The sequence below is a fragment of the Ascaphus truei genome, chromosome 4 (genome assembly GCF_040206685.1).
Source record: "Ascaphus truei isolate aAscTru1 chromosome 4, aAscTru1.hap1, whole genome shotgun sequence".
NCBI classification, from domain to species: Eukaryota; Metazoa; Chordata; class Amphibia; order Anura; family Ascaphidae; genus Ascaphus; species Ascaphus truei.
The window spans coordinates 189,763,471-189,784,792 of NC_134486.1; the positions used below are offsets into that span (position 1 = coordinate 189,763,471).

General features: G+C 35.3%; 1 protein-coding gene across 18 annotated transcripts in view; it reads right to left on the bottom strand.

Annotated features, from left to right (window-relative positions):
• Positions 1–3,211: 3,211 nt before the first annotated feature.
• The window catches only part of QKI (QKI, KH domain containing RNA binding), a 249,315-nt gene continuing 231,204 nt past the window's right edge, over positions 3,212–21,322 (bottom strand). For 5 of the 18 annotated variants that reach the window (XM_075596719.1, XM_075596723.1, XM_075596722.1 and 2 more), the window contains 6 exons: positions 19,186–19,273; positions 16,598–16,888; positions 15,515–15,583; positions 12,650–12,724; positions 11,144–11,243; positions 3,212–8,861 (listed from right to left, as the gene is read on the bottom strand). In XM_075596719.1, coding sequence (XP_075452834.1) covers positions 8,807–8,861; positions 11,144–11,243; positions 12,650–12,724; positions 15,515–15,583; positions 16,598–16,888; positions 19,186–19,273 — 678 coding nt within the window. In that variant the 3' untranslated portion in view covers positions 3,212–8,806. Of the gene's footprint in view, positions 8,862–11,143; positions 11,244–11,833; positions 13,572–15,514; positions 15,584–16,597; positions 16,889–19,185; positions 19,274–21,322 lie in introns of those variants that run through there. The other 13 variants (XM_075596727.1, XM_075596724.1, XM_075596729.1 and 10 more) reach the window with 9 other exon arrangements.

Consider the following 21,322-nt stretch of genomic DNA (forward strand, 5'->3'; position numbering starts at 1 on the left):
TATAGAGCAGCAGTAAAAACCAAAAAGATGATCAATAAGCTGCAATTATAAAGGAAATTGTAAATCAATTGCAACGTCACTGTATTGGAGGGATATGATAAATCAAGGGAGAATGTTCAGATGTAATGTGTATCAGTGGTAGTCCAAGAACCAGCATCAAAACGGTGATCGTGAGGTTAAATCCAATGCTGTGTGTTGGGGCATAGGTATGTTCTCACCCACTTGTAGATATAGAGAGTAACCATAAATCTGTCAACTGTGTCTCCTTCCTGGAGACCTGCAAGTATGCTGATCTGGATATCAGATGGTAACAGTGTGATCACTCCTGCTCAAACAAAATCCCAGTTGAGGAGGGGGAAGGTGGATGGAGGGGGGGGGAGGAGGAAGGGTATACCCACACAGCTAGTCCTCAGTCTGCTGTCTGTTTACCTTTAACTTTGTTCAGAGAGCAAGAGGCCACCTCACAGACTCTGCTCCCCTTGTAGATTACTGAACCACCACACTTAAATTTTAATAGAGGATTCTCCCTTCCCTCTGCTCTTTTGTAAGAAAGTCCTTCATGCAGCCGATAGGTTTAGGATAAAACCATTAACCTTATGCGTTTCGTCAGAAGGGGCACTGACTTCATCAGGTGTGACAAAGATGCAGCAGCTGTTAATCTTTTATAGTGGTGCAGCAAAATCTGACTGAATTTTCTACCAACCAATAAAAAGGGTATGGTGTTCAAAAACATAATCATGAAATCAAATGCTGGTGTGCAATACAACCAGCATATATAAAAAAAATCTGACCCCACCACCCAATATCAAGAAAAATTGTTTGCGTTACAGAAGGAAGCCCAGACCAGATGTGTTCTTTCAGAGGTTGAATTTAAATATCTTTATCTCACATTTCCCCGGGTGTCTATATTTTATAACTTGCCCAAAGTGCACGTCTCTCACTAATACACCTGGCAGACCTATTATATCTGGGATTGGGTCAATGACATCTAATCTGTCCCAGTATGTTGATAGTTCTCTGCATACATAATAGGGACAGTTTGCATGTCATTGACTCAATCTCAGATATAAAGTGGCAACCATCTTATATATGGGCCACGTGTGATGTACAATCATTGCACACCTGTATTGAGCACACTAAAGGTCTGGCAGCTATTAAACACTTTCTTGATGGTGATCTTGGGATGTCAGGCTCATAAAATAAATTTATTATTTCAGCTATTGAATTTCTTACACAACAATTTTTTATTTGAATCACAATATCACCTTCAGATGTGTAACGGCCATGGGAACAAGGTTCGCCCCGAGATATGCCAATTTATTTATGGGTTGTTGGGAGGAAAGCCATGTCTGGACCAACAACCCACAAGGGACGGACCTTGTTTACTATGGCCATTTCATCGACTATATTCTTATTATTTGGGATTCAAATGTTGGGGATATCACCGAATTGTTTTCTTACTTCTCTTCAAACACATCTGGTCTGGTTTTTACACCTGTTATTGATCCTATTTCCATCACATTTTTGGATCTATGTCTCAAGGTTGATTCTTTCAACAATATCAAACTGATGTACATATCAAGGAGGTAGCTACCAACAGCTACCTCCATTCAAACAGCAATCAACACCAGGGTTGGCTGAAAAATATTCCTTTCAGCCAATTTGGGAGATTAAAACGGAACTGTTCTACAGATTTGGACTTTGTTGTACAGTGTAATTCTAGGAAGGCAACATTTATTGAGAAGGGCTTTGAAGAGTCACGTGTAGAAAAGTCTTTTCAGTAGGCGGCAGGTCTTGATAGACAAGAATTATTAAGAACTTCTAGAGATAAGTATCAAGCCAAAGCCTCCAAGACTAAATCTACAGATCAGGACAAAATGTTTTTTTTCAACTAATTTTAGTCAGTCTTATAGATCTGTTAGAACAATCCTCAATAAGCATTGGCGTATACTGACACATGATCCTGTTTTGAAGGATCATTTGGAACTACAACCCTCCATTATTTATAGGTTGGGCAGAATGCCATATAAACATTTTAGCTCCCACCAAATTACGGTCATATGTGCCTTCCATATGTGATTCCGGGCCACTAGGAAACTTCAAGTGCAATAGAGGAAGTGTATCACGTTCCTTTATTGACACCCAAAATGTTTTTGTTCTACATCCAATGGTGAGGCCTTTTCAGTTAAAGGCTTCATAATTTGTCAAACTACTTTGTTGTGTATCTAATAACTTGTGGGTGCGGCCTACAATATGTGGGTCGCACCACTAAACCATTATCCACTCGTTTTCTGGAACATAGCAGAAACATTTTGCATGGTGTTACAAATCACTATCCAAGCATTTCCTCCTATGTCACAACAAAAGTACCACTGGATTAAAAGTTATGGGCCTGGAACATATACTTTGTGTTAGCGTCTGATTCCTGTCACCTGCTTTCTCGCAGGGAGATCTTCTGGATCTTCAAACTAAATTGTTTGGTTCCAGAGGGTCTTAATAATAATTTGGACACTAGCACTATTGTCTAGTTGTCATTTTTTCAGTTTTGGCTTTTTCATGAAATGTGCTTCGTGGATGATTAGTCCCGATTTGTATGCATATGAGTTCATTGTACTATCAATACATTTAGTGATCCACGTAGAATTTTTTTTAAATATAATTATATATATTTCAGTTTTCTTAGATCTCATGATTTCTATATATTTTTTTCATTTGGATCACATTATCATTTTTTAGGATATAAAAGTTATTTTTGTTAATTTAATATTATGAGTATATTTTATATATGCTGGTTGTATTGCACACCAGCATTTGATTTCATAATTGCTTTTGAACACCATACCCTTTTTATTGGTTGAATTTTCTACCAATCAGGTTTTGCTGCACCACTATAACAGATTAACAGCTGCTGCATCTTCAATACACCTCTGAAGTCAGTGCCCCTTCTGACGAAACGTGTAAGGTTAATGGTTTTATCCTAAACCTATCGGCTGCATGAAGGATTTTCTTACAAAAGAGCAGAGGGAAGGGAGAATCCTCTATAAAAATGTAAGTGTGGTGGTTCAGTAATCTAAAAGCGAAGCAGAGTCTGAGATTGCCTCTTGCTGTGTGAACGGAGTGCGATGCTCAACAGAATCATACATCAAGTCATACTGCAATCATAGCAATTTATCTTTTATCACATGAAATAACACCAAAGAACTACAAGATGTACAAGTGAGTTATTTATTTTTACATTTACAGTAATAAATATGTAATAAATAAGCAGACTGAAATGTGGAATCTTTACCAAGACATTTCACTACTTAAAATATTCATACAAATCAACAAAAACAAGAACAGAGCTATGTTAATCTGTCACTTTTTGCTGATGTGAGAATAAAAGTACAATACATTTTTGTGGCCTATGTGATTTCCCCTTTTTGCCCCACGTGGTAAATGACTTCATTAATCCACCAACAGGATCTGGCTATTCTCTAGTAAGGCATCGCATGTAGCAACACCACCACCAGTGCTGAAGCTGGGATATCCTGAAAACCTGACATGCTGGTCTTGAGAACTAGAGTTGACACCCCTGGTTTAGACAATGAATATGATATGAATGTGAAATAATTAAATTAGAATGTATTCTATTTTCGATATATATATAGATATATGTATGTATGTATGTATATATATAAATATATATATATATACATACACACACTGATTTACAGATGTGGTGTCAATGCTACTAGCCATTTTTACGTAGGAAGCTGTGTTTACACTCAATCCTGTTAAGAATGTGGTTCTGTGCCGTAAATGGTCTTACGATCAGTATCCTTCTAGTTGAGGAGATCTTCACCCTCAAGATCCAGGCAAAAATTGACACTACTATGAGAACAAGGGCAATTCTTTTGTTTCAAGTGATGTTCCCCATGCTAAATTACGCTCATTGAAAATGACACAGTTGCACCTTTTTCCCTTTCATGCTATGGAAAGCGCTGACACGAAGTGTAAATTGTTAAAACTTTCGCCTACTTGTAAAGTTTCTCCTCTTAGAAAAGTCTGATGTCATTCAGTCATTCAGTCATTTCTGCATGTTTTAATACAAGAAAACTTTTTTATATTTTAGTGTTTGTTTAACAGTGTTTTGACTTGGTTTCCTCCCAAGGGGGGGAGTGGCTGTACCTTTACAAAAAATATATAAAATGTGTGTGGCCTGTAAATATTTTAATAATTGCTTACACATAAAACTGGTGAATTGCTGGTAGAAACAACACTGACCACATCTGCACCAATGCTTTTTAAAGTGACTATGCTCTTTTTTTTATTCATCACTGACATTGTTGTGAAAGTGGCCTGTAATTATATTCAAATACAATGAAATGCCCAGCTAGTACGAGTACCTGAAATGTGATCTTATTTTACACAGCCATGGAAATTATTCATATTTATATAACTACTATCATAACATGATTGCAAATTCATATAGTGGATGGCAACATTTTGTTAATATTTGGAGAGCACTTAAAAAAAAAGAAAAGAAACCCATCATAATCTCGCCATTTCTCCCTTTCTCCGCAAGATTTGTAGGTTAAGTTTGGTTGTGAGCTCTTTGGAATTCATCGCACATGCAGTTTTATCATCAATACAGTACTACTAAAGCATCACAGCTCAGTGATTGACTTTTCCAGTGAACCTGATTTGCAGATTAAAAACGGTAACGTGTTACAAAAAATACAGATTAAAAACAGATGTACCATTGATTCAATTGTGCAGTGTTGTATACATGTTGAAAACCAAATCAAGATCACAAATGTGACAAACAAAATGAAAAATGTATTATAAATTAGCTACAGTGCTTTATACCAGTAGTTCTTAACCCCCTCCTCAGGGACAACACAAAGTTTTAAGAATAAGTAATGCACTTGCACACAGGTGAATGCACCTTCTTATAGTGACTGACATATCAGGTCCGGCAGAAACCTGTTCTGACTTAGGGCACCCGAGGAGAGGTTTGAGAATTACTGCTTTATACCTTTTCAATGACAATCTTCTACGAATATCAGAGACTAAAGGTTCCAGTTTTTTATGCGTTTACTAGTTCATTTTAAAATCAAATATGTATCCATGTGATATATGAATAGAAAAAGTAAATAGGTAGAGGGTGCAACTGTGCAATGTTTAAGGGGTCAAAGCAGAATGTAATGCAGTCAGATTGTGATACGAAGCTTTAAGCACAAACATCCCATGTTATCCAACATTAATCAATTTAGAAAAACTGGTTTCCGAAGAACCACTACAGTGAGTGTGTGTTATATTCAGCGATACATAAAGATTTTTTGTCCTATTGCAGAGACGATTATTTGAAGAGCAAACACAAGGAGGAAAGTGTGGCATTAGTAATGCAGATGCTGAAAAGGCGAGTGGCAAGACTCTACACCTGTGTAAAGACTATTTTGTTCCCATCTATACTGGCATACACTGCCAAGATACAGTATAGAGTCAGAATAACCAAAGCTATTTTAATAGTAGTGTGCAGAATGTCAGCCGACAAACAATATTAAAACAATTAACGCTGGGTTATCTGTGGTCACGCTCTTCAGGGTTAGTCCAGTAACTCAAGACTTTACATTCTGTTTGTCTTTATAGATCTTATTTTAATGAAACATACAATGTTAATGAACAGACAAAGTCCAGAGTTAGTATCTTGTATTATAACATTTATTAAAATAATGCTATGGGGTTAATAGAAACAGCAAAGAACCAAAGAATTAAAATGCAAGCCATGTAAAAACTCAACTAAAACCCAAATATATGTCTAATGAAGTCATCCAGTTGCTAACTAAAATCCAAGAAAGACAACACTCCCAATATAATAAAGTACTGCAAAACAATTGGCAATTTTTAGTTATCAAAAATTGTGGGTTTTGCATTTTTGTATCCTTTTCTCAATTAGGAAAAAAATTCCTTTGAATGTTATATAACATACATATAAAACAAGATAGAAAAATACATTATAAACTTGTAACAATGGCTGTAAATACATTATCTTACAGGTTCTTTTAGGCAATAGGTTGGTTATGATACATACATAGCATGAAACTACTAAGGTTATAAAGAATAGACAAATACATGTCATCTGTACGGTTACATACCAGCGACACTCCCATCTACCCATTCTAAAATAAAATAAAAATCATAATACTGTCAAGGGAAAAAAAAAAAAAGACTGAAAAACTACTTATGTTAACTAAAAAGAATAAAAACATAAAAATGATAATACTGAGAACCAAGGCATTCGGAGATTTCAAAAGTCATGCTATTTTTTGAATGTTGACCCATTTTATTTTAATCAACTATATTTTCCCACTTTTGTTCATACCAAACATCTTCCAAGCCTTACATGTCTATTCAATACACTTACAGAATTTCCACCCCTTCCAAGAAATAAAAAGTCCTTTAATAAACATCTAAAACCTCCAGGTTTATCGCAGCTGAGATGAAACTGGATCAAATACTGGTATTTATACTGATCGATCTCTCTCCAAATGCTTGAGTGTCGCAAGTTTGATCGAACACTCTCCCAGTAACGGGAAAAAATGCAAAAATGCAACGCACAGAATATAAATTTAACAGGAAGACAAAGCTGGTGGCATGGTAAATAAAAGCTACTGCTGCTGAATACAAAAGGATGAATGTCTGTTGCATAGTAAATGAATTAATCATGTGTTTGTTAGACAAATGAGGTCACCACAAGGGTGCATGAAATAGAAGTGCTCTGGGCTTACTGCTGACCTTTAACAGGGAAGCTTTAAGAAACTGCAGAGGGAAGATTTGACATGGAGGGGAAAATGCAGTCACCAAATCTTTGTCACGATTAGAAATAAAAACACTGGAATAATGCGAAAGCTTAAATGGTTACCTGCTAAAATCGGTAATGTGGGAATTGCTTCATTTCAGATTGATCGTTTGGTAAGAAATAACTTCCTCCAGCCATCAATGCAATTGCCAAACAAGACCGGTTTCCAAGACTAGAGATTTTCATGAAAGGAGGCATATTAGGCTAACAATTAAAATTTGAATGAGCGAGTAAAGGCTGCACATTTTCCACTCTGCTAAGTGAGAGAAAGGTTTGGAGGCCTCGTCTGAAAATAATAATAATAAAAAAAATAATATATATATATATATATATATATATATATATATATATTTGTGTGTGTGTACACACGCATACATATATATACACACACACACACACACACGTCTCTTACACAATTAAACAATAAAAAGGTTGAAAAGTTGAGTGCTCCACAACTTCTGAAATGCTTGGTTGGAAAGCTACTGCTGGTTGTCCCTTACAAATGTTTAACATGGCAAAGACCTGGTAACTTAAAAGCCAACACCCGTCTTCTTTCAGCTTCTTTAAAACATACCGTACTGGGCGCGACTGAATGGCATGCATTAACTTCTTTTAAATTTCTTAAACCTCTTACGAGTCGGAAGGGACCTTGCGCAAACGACTTTGCAATAGGTTGCAGGCCCCATCAACCCTGAAGCGGTTAATAAAGGAACAAAGCTATAAAAGACATGGGACTACTAAATGACCATGGAGAAAAATAAGGCACTTTCTTTTCTTTAGACTTATTCCAATACTCAAACTAGAAAAAAAAAAAAAAAAAAAAGAGAAACTAAAAGGACAAAAAGGCTCTTTTGGTCTTATTTCTTGACTACCACCAGAAAAAAAACAAATCATTCAATGAAATAAAGTGTTTTTGTTCTTTTTTCTTCTTTTTTTTTTTTATAACACTTGAAAGTATAAAATGCTACATTTCCAAAAATATATTTTCTGCACCAGCACCCTTGTATAGTAAAAGTATCTACTTTTTTGTTCATTTTGTTTCAATGCATTACACTTATCTACAAGTTCATTACAATTATACAGCAAATAGGCAAGCATGGCTTTTACATCCTTAATGTATTTTTTCTATACAAGGTCTAAAAAAAATTGAACAGTTTGCCCAGTAATGTGATACATAATGCATGTACCCTTGTACCAATATAATCTTAGAAGAGGCTTGGAGAGTAATTGTTACAGTAATTGCATCACAATTATTTCATGTGGATTACATAATGTTGCAGTTTCAATTTTAAACAATAGGTCAGAAAAGTTGCAACTCAACATTTTCTTTCCATGGCACGCTTACTGATGTATAAAATTTGTCAGGCAATATTGAAGAGAAAACAAAGATTGCAACTGCTACCCTCTGAGGGCATCGTTGTGACAAGACAGTACGTCATATTTTGAATACTTTGTTCTTTTTTGTTGTTGTAAATCACTTCACCAGTGAAATCCCTGACCAGACAGGTTCATGCATGATGCATCACCACAACACAGTACATTCAGAGATAGCTTTTAAATTCACTACACGAGAGAAAAACAGAAAAAGGTTTCCCAGAAGTCTCTCACAGTAACTGCCTCTGTCGTCGGTAGTTGAGGATCAGCTGTCTCGCCAGTACTGTAGGTGAGGCCTTTATACCGTTCGCTTGGTTAGGACATTAGAGGATGATCAGTGCTGAGGGCTGAATTGGACCTTATTGCTTTACTACTATTCAGTGCAGGTTACTAGAATCACTTCCACCCAACCAGGGAAAAAAAAAAAAAAAAAAGCGGAGTTGGAAGAAAACTATTTTTCTGTGTCTTTTTTGTTTTTTTTGTTAGATGGCAAGACGAACGGACAAGTGCCTCAGCTCGCTGCACTGAAGACAGGCAAGCAGAGGCGATTACCAGTTAACTGATCAGCAGGCAGGCATGGTCAGGTCATCATTGAGTGAAGAGTTCAGAGGTCAGAAGGTCATAGGTTAGTTGCCGGTGGCGGCTGGGTGGTTAGAAACAAACAAAAAATAAAATAAAAAAAGAAATAAAACAAAAAGAAAGAAAAGATAGAGAAGAGATTAGTTTCAGCTAGTGACTGCTTAATGACATGAAAAAACTAATCACAACTAATAAAAAAACAAGCATGTTTAATACTGACATACTGATTGACACCATCTACAGAATGCAACAAAATCATGACACCAAGTATCATGATTTGAATGTGTGAAGGAGGAGCCCAAACCCATAAAACTGGTTAACAGGAAGAAATAATGGAAATAAAACACAACTAAGGACTAATGGTTAGTAGCAGTCGGAAATTGGAGACAAAAAAAATTATGAAAATTTGAGACGGCAGTCAGTGCACACGATCAGTATCTGACTGCTATTAAGCATTAGTACTCCCCCATGGTGCAAGCATTGAAGCATCGATTATTAATGATGATGTGATTATTAACTGGTGGTTAAAAAGTAATGGATCTAAAGAATTTAATCTTTCCAAATCAAAATAAATAAAAAAATACTTTAACATGAACTATGGGCCAAACAAGGTTGTTTTTGTTCAATAAATTTTTATTGCTCATTTTCTATTTACAAACACAAAATATCTTGGCCTCATGATACAAAGCAATACTAAACGCTGGTCTAGCACAGTAGGCATCATCATGGGAACCAGGAACGGCTAAATCCTATTGCTATCAACAGCATTTCCAGTTGAAAACACTAATTTACACATAGGACACTTATAAAATGCAGTTGTATGTAAACACTGTAAAAGTCCTGCCATTTTTATTTATTTATTTATTTTAAACTCTAGACTTAAAAAGTTGGAAGCACATCCCCCAAAAAAGGAAAAATTTTAACAGATGCTAATCAAGCTTTAAAAAAAAAAAAAAAAAAAAAAAAAAAAACTACAAAACAGCCCTCTTTAAATTTCAAAGCTAGTACTCTGCAAATTCAATAAAATCTGACATTTCATATACATTCCTGCTTTATAATTTTTATATTTCTTACGCCACCTGTAAATACTATTTTCTTTGAAAAAAAAAAAATACAGTAAAATATAAAAAAAAGTTCTCAAGTGGAAAGTTAATTCCCAGTGTTCTTGAGCAGTTCCTTCCTGAATCATTCTATCACATACTCCTTCACTAAACTTGGTCCACTTAACAGTAGTATATGTATAATTTTTTAATATTCTTTTTAAGACTTGTTCAACAGCTTAATTAGTTTTCTGAGGTTTGATACGCTTTGTTTTGTACTGTTGCCATTGTGACTATAGCAGAGGAGATGAAAGTAAAAAAAGTTTTCAGTGCAAAGTCAGATTTGTGGCATTTCGTAAAATGAAATCCAGTATGTTCACAGATCGCTTAGTCTTAAAGACTGATGTATCTAAGCTTGGTCAACTTCACATAGGGAAATACAAAGGAAGGTGCATCTCTGACTTATGCATACAAGTAAATTTTCCTTCCAATGCATTAGAAATCACTAAGGAAACTTGAAATGCAAGTATGCCCCCTTTAGTTCTTATTAAGAACTAGGATGCTTGTTAAAAGCAGAGCTTGGGTTCAAGCAACAAAAAAAAAAACAAACTAAATAAATATCCATGTGGTTCATTTACCACAATCATAGTATATAGTCTAAAGACATACATTACATCCTATAACCTACATTGTACATAATGTATAATTTTGTAAATGGATAAAATAAAAGTAAAAGATATCCAAGTGAACTTTATGTGGAGGTTAGCCCTCTCAAACGTTAATCTGCTGAGAAGAATGCAGTCCACCTACATGCCGAGTCAAGTAGTAAAAAGACGAATATATAGGCATACCTGCAATATATCCTCTGCAAAGTCTGTGGCCATTTACAGTACACACAGGTTTAATAACTGTGCAACACAATTTACAGTTTATAACAATTAATTCAGTCAGTCTGTCCTACCAAACAAACACAAAATTGTAGGCTACACATAGGATCTTAATAATGAGCAACATTTTAATTGACCACCCATCACCACTTATGAATGCTTGGGTATTAAATTAACATTTATGTTGCAGGGGTTTTATGCTCTTAAATTAAAATGAAGTTTTACATTGTGTACTATCCAAGCAAACAAAAATAAACATTATTTAATATAAGAGTGAAAAATAGTACAGTAAAATAACTTAATGAGATAATTTCAAATACAATTTCTATCATAGGCTCAATATACTTTATAAATTCATACTGTTGTATTTGAACAAAGTGTCTTTACATTTAAGAATACTGATGTTTTGGATTTCTTACATTTCCATTTGAACTGGACATGTATTGTCAACTTCTGATGGGACTTTTTGCAATTCTCCCGGGGTAAAAAAATTGAAGGGAATGTAAGGTAACTGCTCATCTAAAAAAAGGAAAAAAATTGCAATGGAGAAGTTCACTTTTGTCTAAATTTATATATATATATATATTTTTTTTTGTTGTAAAATAAACAAAACACAAAAAAGTCTGCCAAAATAAATGTGGTCCTTGAACAGATGAGCAAATCACTCATTTTTAGTGTGTTTTTTCATGTGGCAATATTGCATGATCTTCAGCACACGAAAACGTTAAAAAACAAAAATAGTTATAGGACATAACCTTTCACTTTAAGTGGCTATATCACAGCAGGTAGGTTACATATGTTTTGTGTTGGGTACTGCTCACGTACAAGATGAGAAATACAGCCAATATAATCCAGGAAGCTATTTTAATCATGTTTTGTCTCTATGCGAAACAATTATTGTGTTTATTATTCAACACCTATGGCTGATACTAGTGAATAGTTATAAGAGTAAGCTTTCTGACTTCATAGCTATACTAGAAACCCAACAAACCTTTATTGCAATGTGTTTAATTATCTTGAATATTTAAGTGTATTATGGATTATAAATATACAAAGTGTCCCTTTCAAAAGGTATGTAAAGTATTGATTTTTTTTTTCCAATCCAAACCATCAAGTGTTCTTACTAGGTTCAAGTAGGTCCTCAGACTTCACCTGGGTGGCAGATTTTTTTTTTTTTATGTCTAGGAGAAATAATGAAGACTGCTTTTCCAGAACTAGTTTGATATGATGAATTATGAAATAATTCCAACTTCTAATGAATAAATGGCAGCAGCAAGACGACATCATTTTAAACCCTATTTTTGTTAGAACTTCGGGAAAAAACTACTTTTCAGCCGTATAAAGATTTTCACAATTCCCAAGGTTTTATAAATGCACCATGTTCAATGTTAAATTAAATTTCACCAATGAAATTAGTGGCTTTAAAATATATATATATATATATATATATATATATATATATATATATATATATATATATATAATATATATATAATATATATATATATATATATTTTTTCTTCATGGAAAGCAAATCTTCAGTTTTCTTCAGACTTCAACCAGTGGTGTTAAATAATTTAATTCTTCTATATTTAGGCACTCATCTGCCTCACTTTGCAACACCAAACTAAAACCTGCATCAACAAAGAGTAGCAGATCATATAATGGAGATGCTAAAACAAGATTCCCAAAGCTCATGTAGTATGGGCCATTTGTAACAAATTTAGGAGTCTCTTCAACTACATTCAGTGGTGCAATGTTCATACAACTTACTTCAAGGAATAGATAAACATTGGAATGTCTTGACACTGACCAAGACTTAGCCATCTGCCCTGTATGGTTGGGTGCATTTCATGTGTGGTGTTGTAAAGATCATTTTACAGACATGGCATTTCTTTAAACAAGAACTGCAGAACTAAACTAACCTCGGTCTGCGGTCACAATCCTTTGGTAAGGATGGACCCGCATATCATGCCTTCGAACTTTAGTAGCCACCGCACCTAGTTAAATTGCAATTACCAAGACAAAGTTAGAAAACAATCATTAAAAAAATGACAATTAACAGCAGGCTTCATCAAAAACTGGATTTTACATGGTTGTTTGCTACAAAAGGTTCATTTTTAAGAAAGCAACAAGTTAAGGCACAGTAGTTTGATTTCTTGCTATATGGAATATACATATGTGCAGATTAATATTGCATTTAATATCACACCTCTGGCCTTAACCTGTTTGATCCCATCAGTGCAGGTGGAGTCTGCTAGGGTATACTCTGCAAGCAACTCGAACACTGAAGGGGATCATTATGCATTAATTTGCCACTACAGAACAGTATTTCTTGAAATCTATTAGACCCAAGCAAAATTAAGCTTTACTATTCACATATTCAATGAAGTGCATTACTTGCAGCAGGACTAATTAATGCCATTTTTAATACTGACATGTAATATTTAAGATCACTTCCAGTTTTTTTTTTAACAAGTTTAAATTTGCATCTTTAGACTGTGGCTTAAAACTAAGTCAATAAGTAGAAACCACATGAATTAAGTGATTAGTAAAGCACACAGAAGAGGAAACTTAGCAGTCAGTATTATACCACACACTTGCGTGTAACTGCTACTTTTTCAAGGTATACACTAAATCAAATATTGATCAACAAAAAGGCTTATTTTATCTATGTGCAAAATAAAAAAATAAGTGCAAGTAAGTCACTGACTGCTAGGCAAAGTTCTTAATTTTTTTGTTTGTTTTTCAAGGCTGCTGAAACTAGGCAAGTGTTAAAATTCGGATCTGGTGAGGGGTCAATTAAGACTTTCTTGAATTCTTAGCCTTTCGTGGGGAAAGCCATACCTGAAGACAAAAGGAAGGGAATTGAAAATTGATTAGCAGTTATCTCTACACCTTGAAACCCCATTTCACAAATGCCCCTCCCTTAAGAAAAAAAAAGAGATTGTTTAAATTTGGGGAAACCCTTTAAATCAGTGCCCTATGGCCTCTCAAGGAACAAATATATTTAATAGAATTTAAAATAGCAGTTCTAACTAGCCCATTGGTTATTTAGTCATGGATATTACTACATTTATTTGTATTGCACTAACGTCGTTCACAAGTCATGACATACTAGATGGATCTCTTATTCATTCTAAATAATTCAAATAAGACTTCGACAAGCTACAACCAATTTTAAATACTAAAAACACATGGATTGAGACAGGGATCTTAACAGAGAACACTGGGCCTGTACCCAATGGGAGAACCACTTTGTGATCCTTTATTAAAAGGTTATTGACATTAATATTCTATTGACATAAAAATGCTAGTGTCAAGGGACAGAACTTGTGCAAATCAATAACTTTTTCTTCAACAAACGTTAAAAAGATCAAGTGTTAAAAATCAATAGGCGTTTTCTGCATAAAGAACATGTGCAATTTGGGAAGAAAATAGTAGCTAAACACATTTCTGCCCTCATCTGGCAATTTTCACTATTGCTGATCATAAAGTGTATGAGAATCTATGACCATCAACTGAAACTTCATCTCAGTAGGGTTCCCTTATTTGCTTTTTTTGAGTTCGTTGGCTGTATTTTCCCTTAACGCTGTTGAAAGTATGTTATTTGCATTACTACCCTTTCTGTTTTAAAGCATGATCCCATTATACTGTATAAACAACCAATGTAGAAAGAGAAAGGATCATATGCACGCTGACTGTTTATGCTTTAACTTTGAAGCCTTCAAAAAATTTTTTTTTAACCATGATTAACATTCAGAGTGATTAAAATACATAAATAAATATATATATATATATATAAATATATACACACACACATATGTATGTGCGCGCATTTGTTTGTGCGTGCATATGTACGTATGTGCGTGCGTGCATATTTATGTATGTGCGCGCGTGCGTATGATCGCGCGTGCGTGCATAGTTACGTATTTACGTATGTGCGTGCATATGTGCGCGCGTGCATATGTATGTGCGTGCGCGTGTTTGTTCTGCAGATTGTAACTCTACTGGTTTGTAGAATTTATGATCGTTTGTTTGACCCTATGAATTTTTAATCATAGTTACATTTTTATTAGATGAGTTTTAAGTGGCAAACCACTGCAGCGATTTTGCAAAGTTCTTTTTTTGTTGTTATATAGCATTGAAGCAGTGGTATCATGGAAGCTGAACCCTGTTCATTTCAGCTTCGGGGACTCCCTGCCTCCAGATAGTTACCTCTGTAGTAGGTTCCGGTGTTGCTCTCCTCAGCTACCAGCGATCACGTAATGGGCGCAGTTCAAATCTCCCGCGCCCTGCGACTAATAGGAAGCAGTGATGTCATCGGTGTGGCTTCCTATTGGCCGGCATGATGCAGGAGCTTTAAACTTTAAAGTCCAGCTTGCTCAGGCGTAGCAGCTACCGGAACCTATTACAGAGGTATCTCCAGAAGCACGGGGTCCCTGGAGCCGTAATTAATGGGGTTTAGCTCTGGAGATCCTCTGCTTCAATGCTTTACCAAAAAAGAAACTTTGCAAAAGAAAAAAACACCGGCATGGCTTGCTCCTTTAAAACACCTATGCCTTTAAAAACAAACAAATAAAATAAAAAAATAAAATCTTTAAGTTTCCGTTTCTAAAATTGGTTGCTGCTGAAATGCTGGGCATTCATAATACATTTTAGCAATTGACCTGCAGTTCCCATTGTCTCCCACTAGCTGAGGCAGCTACAGTACATGGAGGAAACACTAATAGGGCCATATTTAAAAACGAACAGGGCTATATTTAATAAGCGGCGCAATGCCATAACACCTTCTGGCTCTGGAAGGCACCTTCTAGCCCAGGGGTGGCCAGCCTGTGGTGGCATTTGGAATGGCCAGCCTGATGAAGGAGCAAAAAAGAAAAAAAATCGACTGAAAAATCGATAAAGGAAAAGTACAATACGAAATCTTCAAAATTAAAAAGCATGACAGGGGAAATTTAAGATCAACATTAATTTAGAAAATTACCACAATTTTAATAACTTCTTTAACAATTAAAAACATAAAAACAAATTCAATTTAAATAATTACATTAAATTTAAGTTATTCCCCATATTTGTTTTGCGAGCAGAAGTTTTTCGGCAACAAACTTTGTTAAAAAGAAGTACAGATCTGTATTGACAGACGCTCATATGGGCGCCGTCTGCTTCTGTTATCAACCTCGAAAATCAAAAATAGAGAAACTTAACTGAAATGCAAGATTAGAAATCACATCAAGACATTTTAAATTCAGATTTTTTGAAAGAAGGGTTTCAAGTTCTGTTCAATAAAAAATAATTGTAATATTTTCATGTTTTTATTACACTTGTTTACTTTTGGCATTACTTCGTTTAGGTACTAATTTAACCCGGATGTAGGGGGCCGTAGGACAGTGACCCACCAATACATTTGTGCCCATTTATTGGCACGCCGGAAAAAATGCTGGCCACCCCAGTTCTAAGCCATTCGCTTCAATGAGTCCTAAGGGGTCTTCCTGCACCAGGTGGTGTCTTATGGCAAAGCACTATTTTGTAAATATGGGCCATAGATTTCCTAATATGACATTTTAACATACTATTTGAAACCCTGAATTGTGTATTATTGACCATTTACATTTACTGTAGAATATTCTTGAGAAACATAATTCTGTTGCTTTGTCAAAAGATCAGTCTGTAATTGTGATTTCATATTTTCATAAAATTGCGTTACGCCAATTCTAGAATATGGAAACACGAGTCTGTTGAAGAACCAAATCTGAAAGTTTGAGAGGATAAAAATCCTACAATAAGTTCTGAAAAAACAGCTAGGTAATTAACTAGATATTCGGTGTCTGCTAAGAGAAATAAACAAAGCTTTATAAAAGCACTATTCTTACCTAATACACCACTTGCATCAATGGGATACTCGAGGATGGATGTGCCCGGGGCCAGTGCGTAAGGGTAATCATAAGGTGTGTAGATCAAACCACCTTCTGGTCCTTGGGAAAGTAACGTCTGATGATGGGTTCCGTTTGGCATGACAGCAGTCTGTATTTGTCTGATCAAAGGCATTAAGGTGGGGCCAGCTGGCGTAGGAGTACGCAGAGCAGCTTGGGGCATAACAGGCGCAGGCCCAGTTAAAATCCGCGGGGCCTGAGCTGTTGCTGCAAGAGAAAAGGCAAGGGCTGCTACGGTAAGCAAAGAAAAATTAGAAGGAAGTGCAGAGGCAGCAGTATGAAAATGCGAGGGAAAAAGAGGATAAGGAGAAGGAATAGAGGGTAAAAATAAGCAGGAAGGGAGGGGGAAAAAAAAAAAAAAAAAAAGGAGAATCATTAGTTCATGCGCTGATCACAGTGTGCCAAAGCATACCACTCAAATGCAAATAAGATATCCCCATTACCAGTGTGATGAAGTGCAGACATGCTTAAAAACAAAACAAATACCAAAATGAAGTAATCATACAATAGTGAGTTTGATTATGGAAAAAAGAAGGTTACAAGAGAACGTTCGGGTAGCCCATGATTTCAAGATGGAGGTAACCAAGGAGCATGTGGGAAAAAGTGCATCTAAGTTTCTGTCATGACCACAAAAAAAGTGAATGACAACGTAATCGAAAATCAAATAAACAGTTTTGTATTATTATGCCGCTCAGAGAAGAAACTAGTCTGTTTGCTCTAATTGAGGTTCGGTCCTTTAGTTAATAGTAGCCCAGTTGCACATGCTGAAATTCCTACTATATACATTTTAAGTCTACATGTCTAAATGTATTGCAGGTTTGTGTGGAACAGAACGGGAGAAAGGAGTAGAAAAGTTAATTTAAATGACCATTTCATTTTTGGGTGGTAATTTCCTCCATTTGGTATACATCAATGACCTTATTCATGAAATCCTCTGCTCAGTGTACAGTAACACCATTCTTTCAAAGATACAGATAAACTGCACTCCAGGGGCCTTGTATTAAATATTAAAATGTTTTTGAAGATCAACATTTCAGTCCCGATTTGGACCCTGATCAAGTTACCGTACAACCAACATCTACAGCATTTTAGTGAATAAGGTCTTATGTTCTTTATACCCCTTATATGCACCAAATATGCATTAAACTATATGCACCAAAAAACACGTGTGCTTATATCGTCATGCGTGTGAAAACGTCTAACTGTTCTTAAAATCAAGGCCAGGAAGTAATTCCAAATGGTGCTAATGAAAATATTAAGTAATATACAATCCACACTAACTGTAATGGAAAAAAGAGGAGTGCACTCATGAGCATGAAAATGCAAAGATTATCAGTGGGAAGTCAGAATAGATGCCTTCCCTGAAAAATGTAAACCGATTCAATTTTCTTTACCAGATAAGTATGGGACAATATCTCAATGAGGTATGTGATCACGATATAAAAGAACGTGATGTGCAAAATAAAAAAAATTATATATACATATATAGATTTCTGGTGACCGAAAGCAGGATTTTTACTTCAGTGATTAGCCATCTCATAAAATGTACTCTTCTGCATATCATTGTCCGTATTAATCATATGCTGTGGATGCATAGTTTTCAATGCATTTGTTTCAAGTTCAACATCTTCACATAGCAACTGATGTGATACATACACATGCATGTAAAGTCCTGAAGAGAGCACTAAAATCTATATACATCAAAATGTTCACGTTATCGGAATGCGTTTTGATAGTAATTTTTTTGTACATAAGCAACACATTATTTCATGCGAAAAGCATCAGGTAGAGGAAAACAGATTTAATTATAACGTTCAAACGGATGACCATGAAATGAACACAGTTGACTAAATGTAAACAAAAAAACCATGCAGTGCAACATAAAAAGTAATAAGGAAACCGTTATAGATAGGATCTTTAATCACTTGCATGTCAAAGGCACACGTGCTTAGTTAGGAAAGTAAATGTTCAATAGACTAAAGTAGCCGATTGTGTATGGAATTAAGCAAGATATAAACATCGACTAGCTTTTCTACACTAATATATGAATGTGTGCATGTGCGCGTGCATAGCTGTATAGGCATGTGTATATAGGTGTGGGTGTGTGAAGGCGTGTATATAAAGGTGTGTGTGTGTGTGTGTGTGTGAAGGTGTGTATATAGGCCTGTGTGTGTGTATACGTGTACACATATGCATGTGCATGACAGACTACTCCCCCCACCCTCACACCTTCACACCTTTGGAGCAAAACCATTCTATTTTCAGCTCCAGCCCCCACCCTCCCTCTCCCTTTCACAGCCCTTTATTTTTAGTGCCGGGGCGTATATAAAAAAAAAAAAGTAAGATGGTGCTCATGGTCAATTGGTTAGGAAGCTGCAACATAGTCCTTTGCTTCTTCCTATGAGTCTGTTGTTTGGAGGCTATATTATTTCCCTGAAATAGAACACATATCCACAAAAACAAACCAGGAACCAGGATTGCTGCATAGAGGCATTACTGATTTAACCAAGGAGGCCCCTCATGCTTACGTGATTTAATGTTGGCGTCCCTGTAGGTGCCATTAAGAATTGCGAGTTCCATCAGTTGCATTTTCTTAAGGCTGTCTTCTCCTTCTGCCTGAAAATGAAAGCAAAGTAAATGAGTAGCCATTTCATTTTAAGAGGTCTCAAAACGTTAATATCTAAACCATGTTAAGATAGTCAGACTATTCTGTAATACAATTTTTAAACAAAATGATAACAAAAAGGTTTGAGGTTTTCCCGTTCATTATACTCCCTATAAGGATAGATGTAAATTTTACCCACAATTGCTGTATGGTGTCTACATCATAAACACAAAATGGAGACTTGAAAAATTAGAACTGGTCTACAATGAAACAAAGCTAGGTCGGCAATGCTATTTGTGTATATTTGGAAATTATGGGTAGCCCTGCACAAACAAACAAATAAAAGAAATCGTAATTGTCAGGTGACATCTGAATGGTATCAAAGTAAACTAGAGTCGAATTTGTCAAACTAAATTAAATTTGAATAAGGTAAGTTTGATAAAACTTCTTTAATAGAAAAAAAATAAAAATAAAAAAGGTTGTGCTGAGCGCAATAGCCTCCAAGCAAATTTTGTAGTTTCAAATGAAAATAGAACAATGTTATTTCTATTCCAAATTGAACGAAAGAAGCCAGATTAGCGAACAAAGTTAATTATGATATTTCAATTTATACTATGCAGGGAAATTAGGCAGTGTAGCTGATTCTTAGCAGCTGTCAAATTCGTTGTCTATGTTTAAAGGTGTTTTTTTAATGTGGTTTTGAATATATCTTTCTTTGCTAAAAGTAACTTGAATACATTGTAGATCCGTTCGCCAGCCTATTCTGGCGCTAAAGGCATTTATCTTCGTCACACAGAAATGGGTTAACTAATTATAAAAGTATGTTTCATTTTACTTACTACATAATATCCTTGCAAATTGGCTAATCAGAACATAATGAGACTAAACAATATAGCAGGAGTTCAGTATGCATTTTTAATTAAAAGTACAGTGGCTGCGCAAATCTTTCCTGCAAATGTGTACAATGTGTAAACTTTAAATGACGTTACAATAAAAAGGCATTTATCTGCATAGTAGCTATAATAATACGATACCGGATCTAATTTCTAAAAAGCGCTGCTATTTCCCATTGGGGAATCTGAAATAGTAAGCAGATGGCTTACTTAGAGTGCAGTATTATACTCCTAACTGCAGAGCACTGTTATAATACAATAAATCATTGTCTAAGTTAATGCAAGGCCTTAACAAGCCATTCAGTTGTGGTATTCTGTGCAGTAGTCTTAACACACTTTATTCTTGCACTGTGGGAAAGTTCTGTTGCTTGACTACAATGGTTTAAAAGTAATAGAGAGTCATTTGTACATACAGATAGGTTTGCTTTGAAAGGTGTCACCTTGGTAATTTACTTAAGTAAATCAAGCTCTGTACAGTAATTAGCTTTTTGATGCAGCACTCGTTTAATGGATAAGAAATAAAGGACAGCAGGCAACAAAAGCAACTACATATACCGTGTTGGAATTTATAAACTTAAAGGGATTCTTCAGAAAGATCCATTCTTTAAGTTAGTTTTACTTATTGGTGTGCTATGTTTTTTTGTTGTTGCTATTTTCAATGGGTTTTGTGATATTTATTCTTACAAATTACAGAACATCCTTCATTTGAACGGTTTGGTCAACAATGGTATTAAAATTTCTTTACCAAAAGAACCAATTGTAAAAGGCATCAAATAAAAAACACAAGCTTCCTCTATCTTATGGGAAAACAAAATCTTGAACCCTCCATGGCATCAAGTTACAATGAAAACAAGGTTTGAAACTAGACATTTTTTACTTGCCAATTTTTCTTTTCAAAACATTGTGGAATGATTGCACCTTTAAAAAGATTCCGCTGTGAGTTATTAAGAACCCCAACTAACATTTTGATAACATTTTCACTTTCTAGCTAAATTGTACAAAAACAGGCTGTGGTTGACTGTTTTTGTTTGCAGTTAAACTTCACATATGCAACTCTTTTTATACCCTTACAACCGCCAGATTGTGAAAACAACAACCTACTTGCCTAAAAAGAAAGGTTATATAATTGATGTCCATGGAGCGGATGCAGTTTAAAACATCACTTAC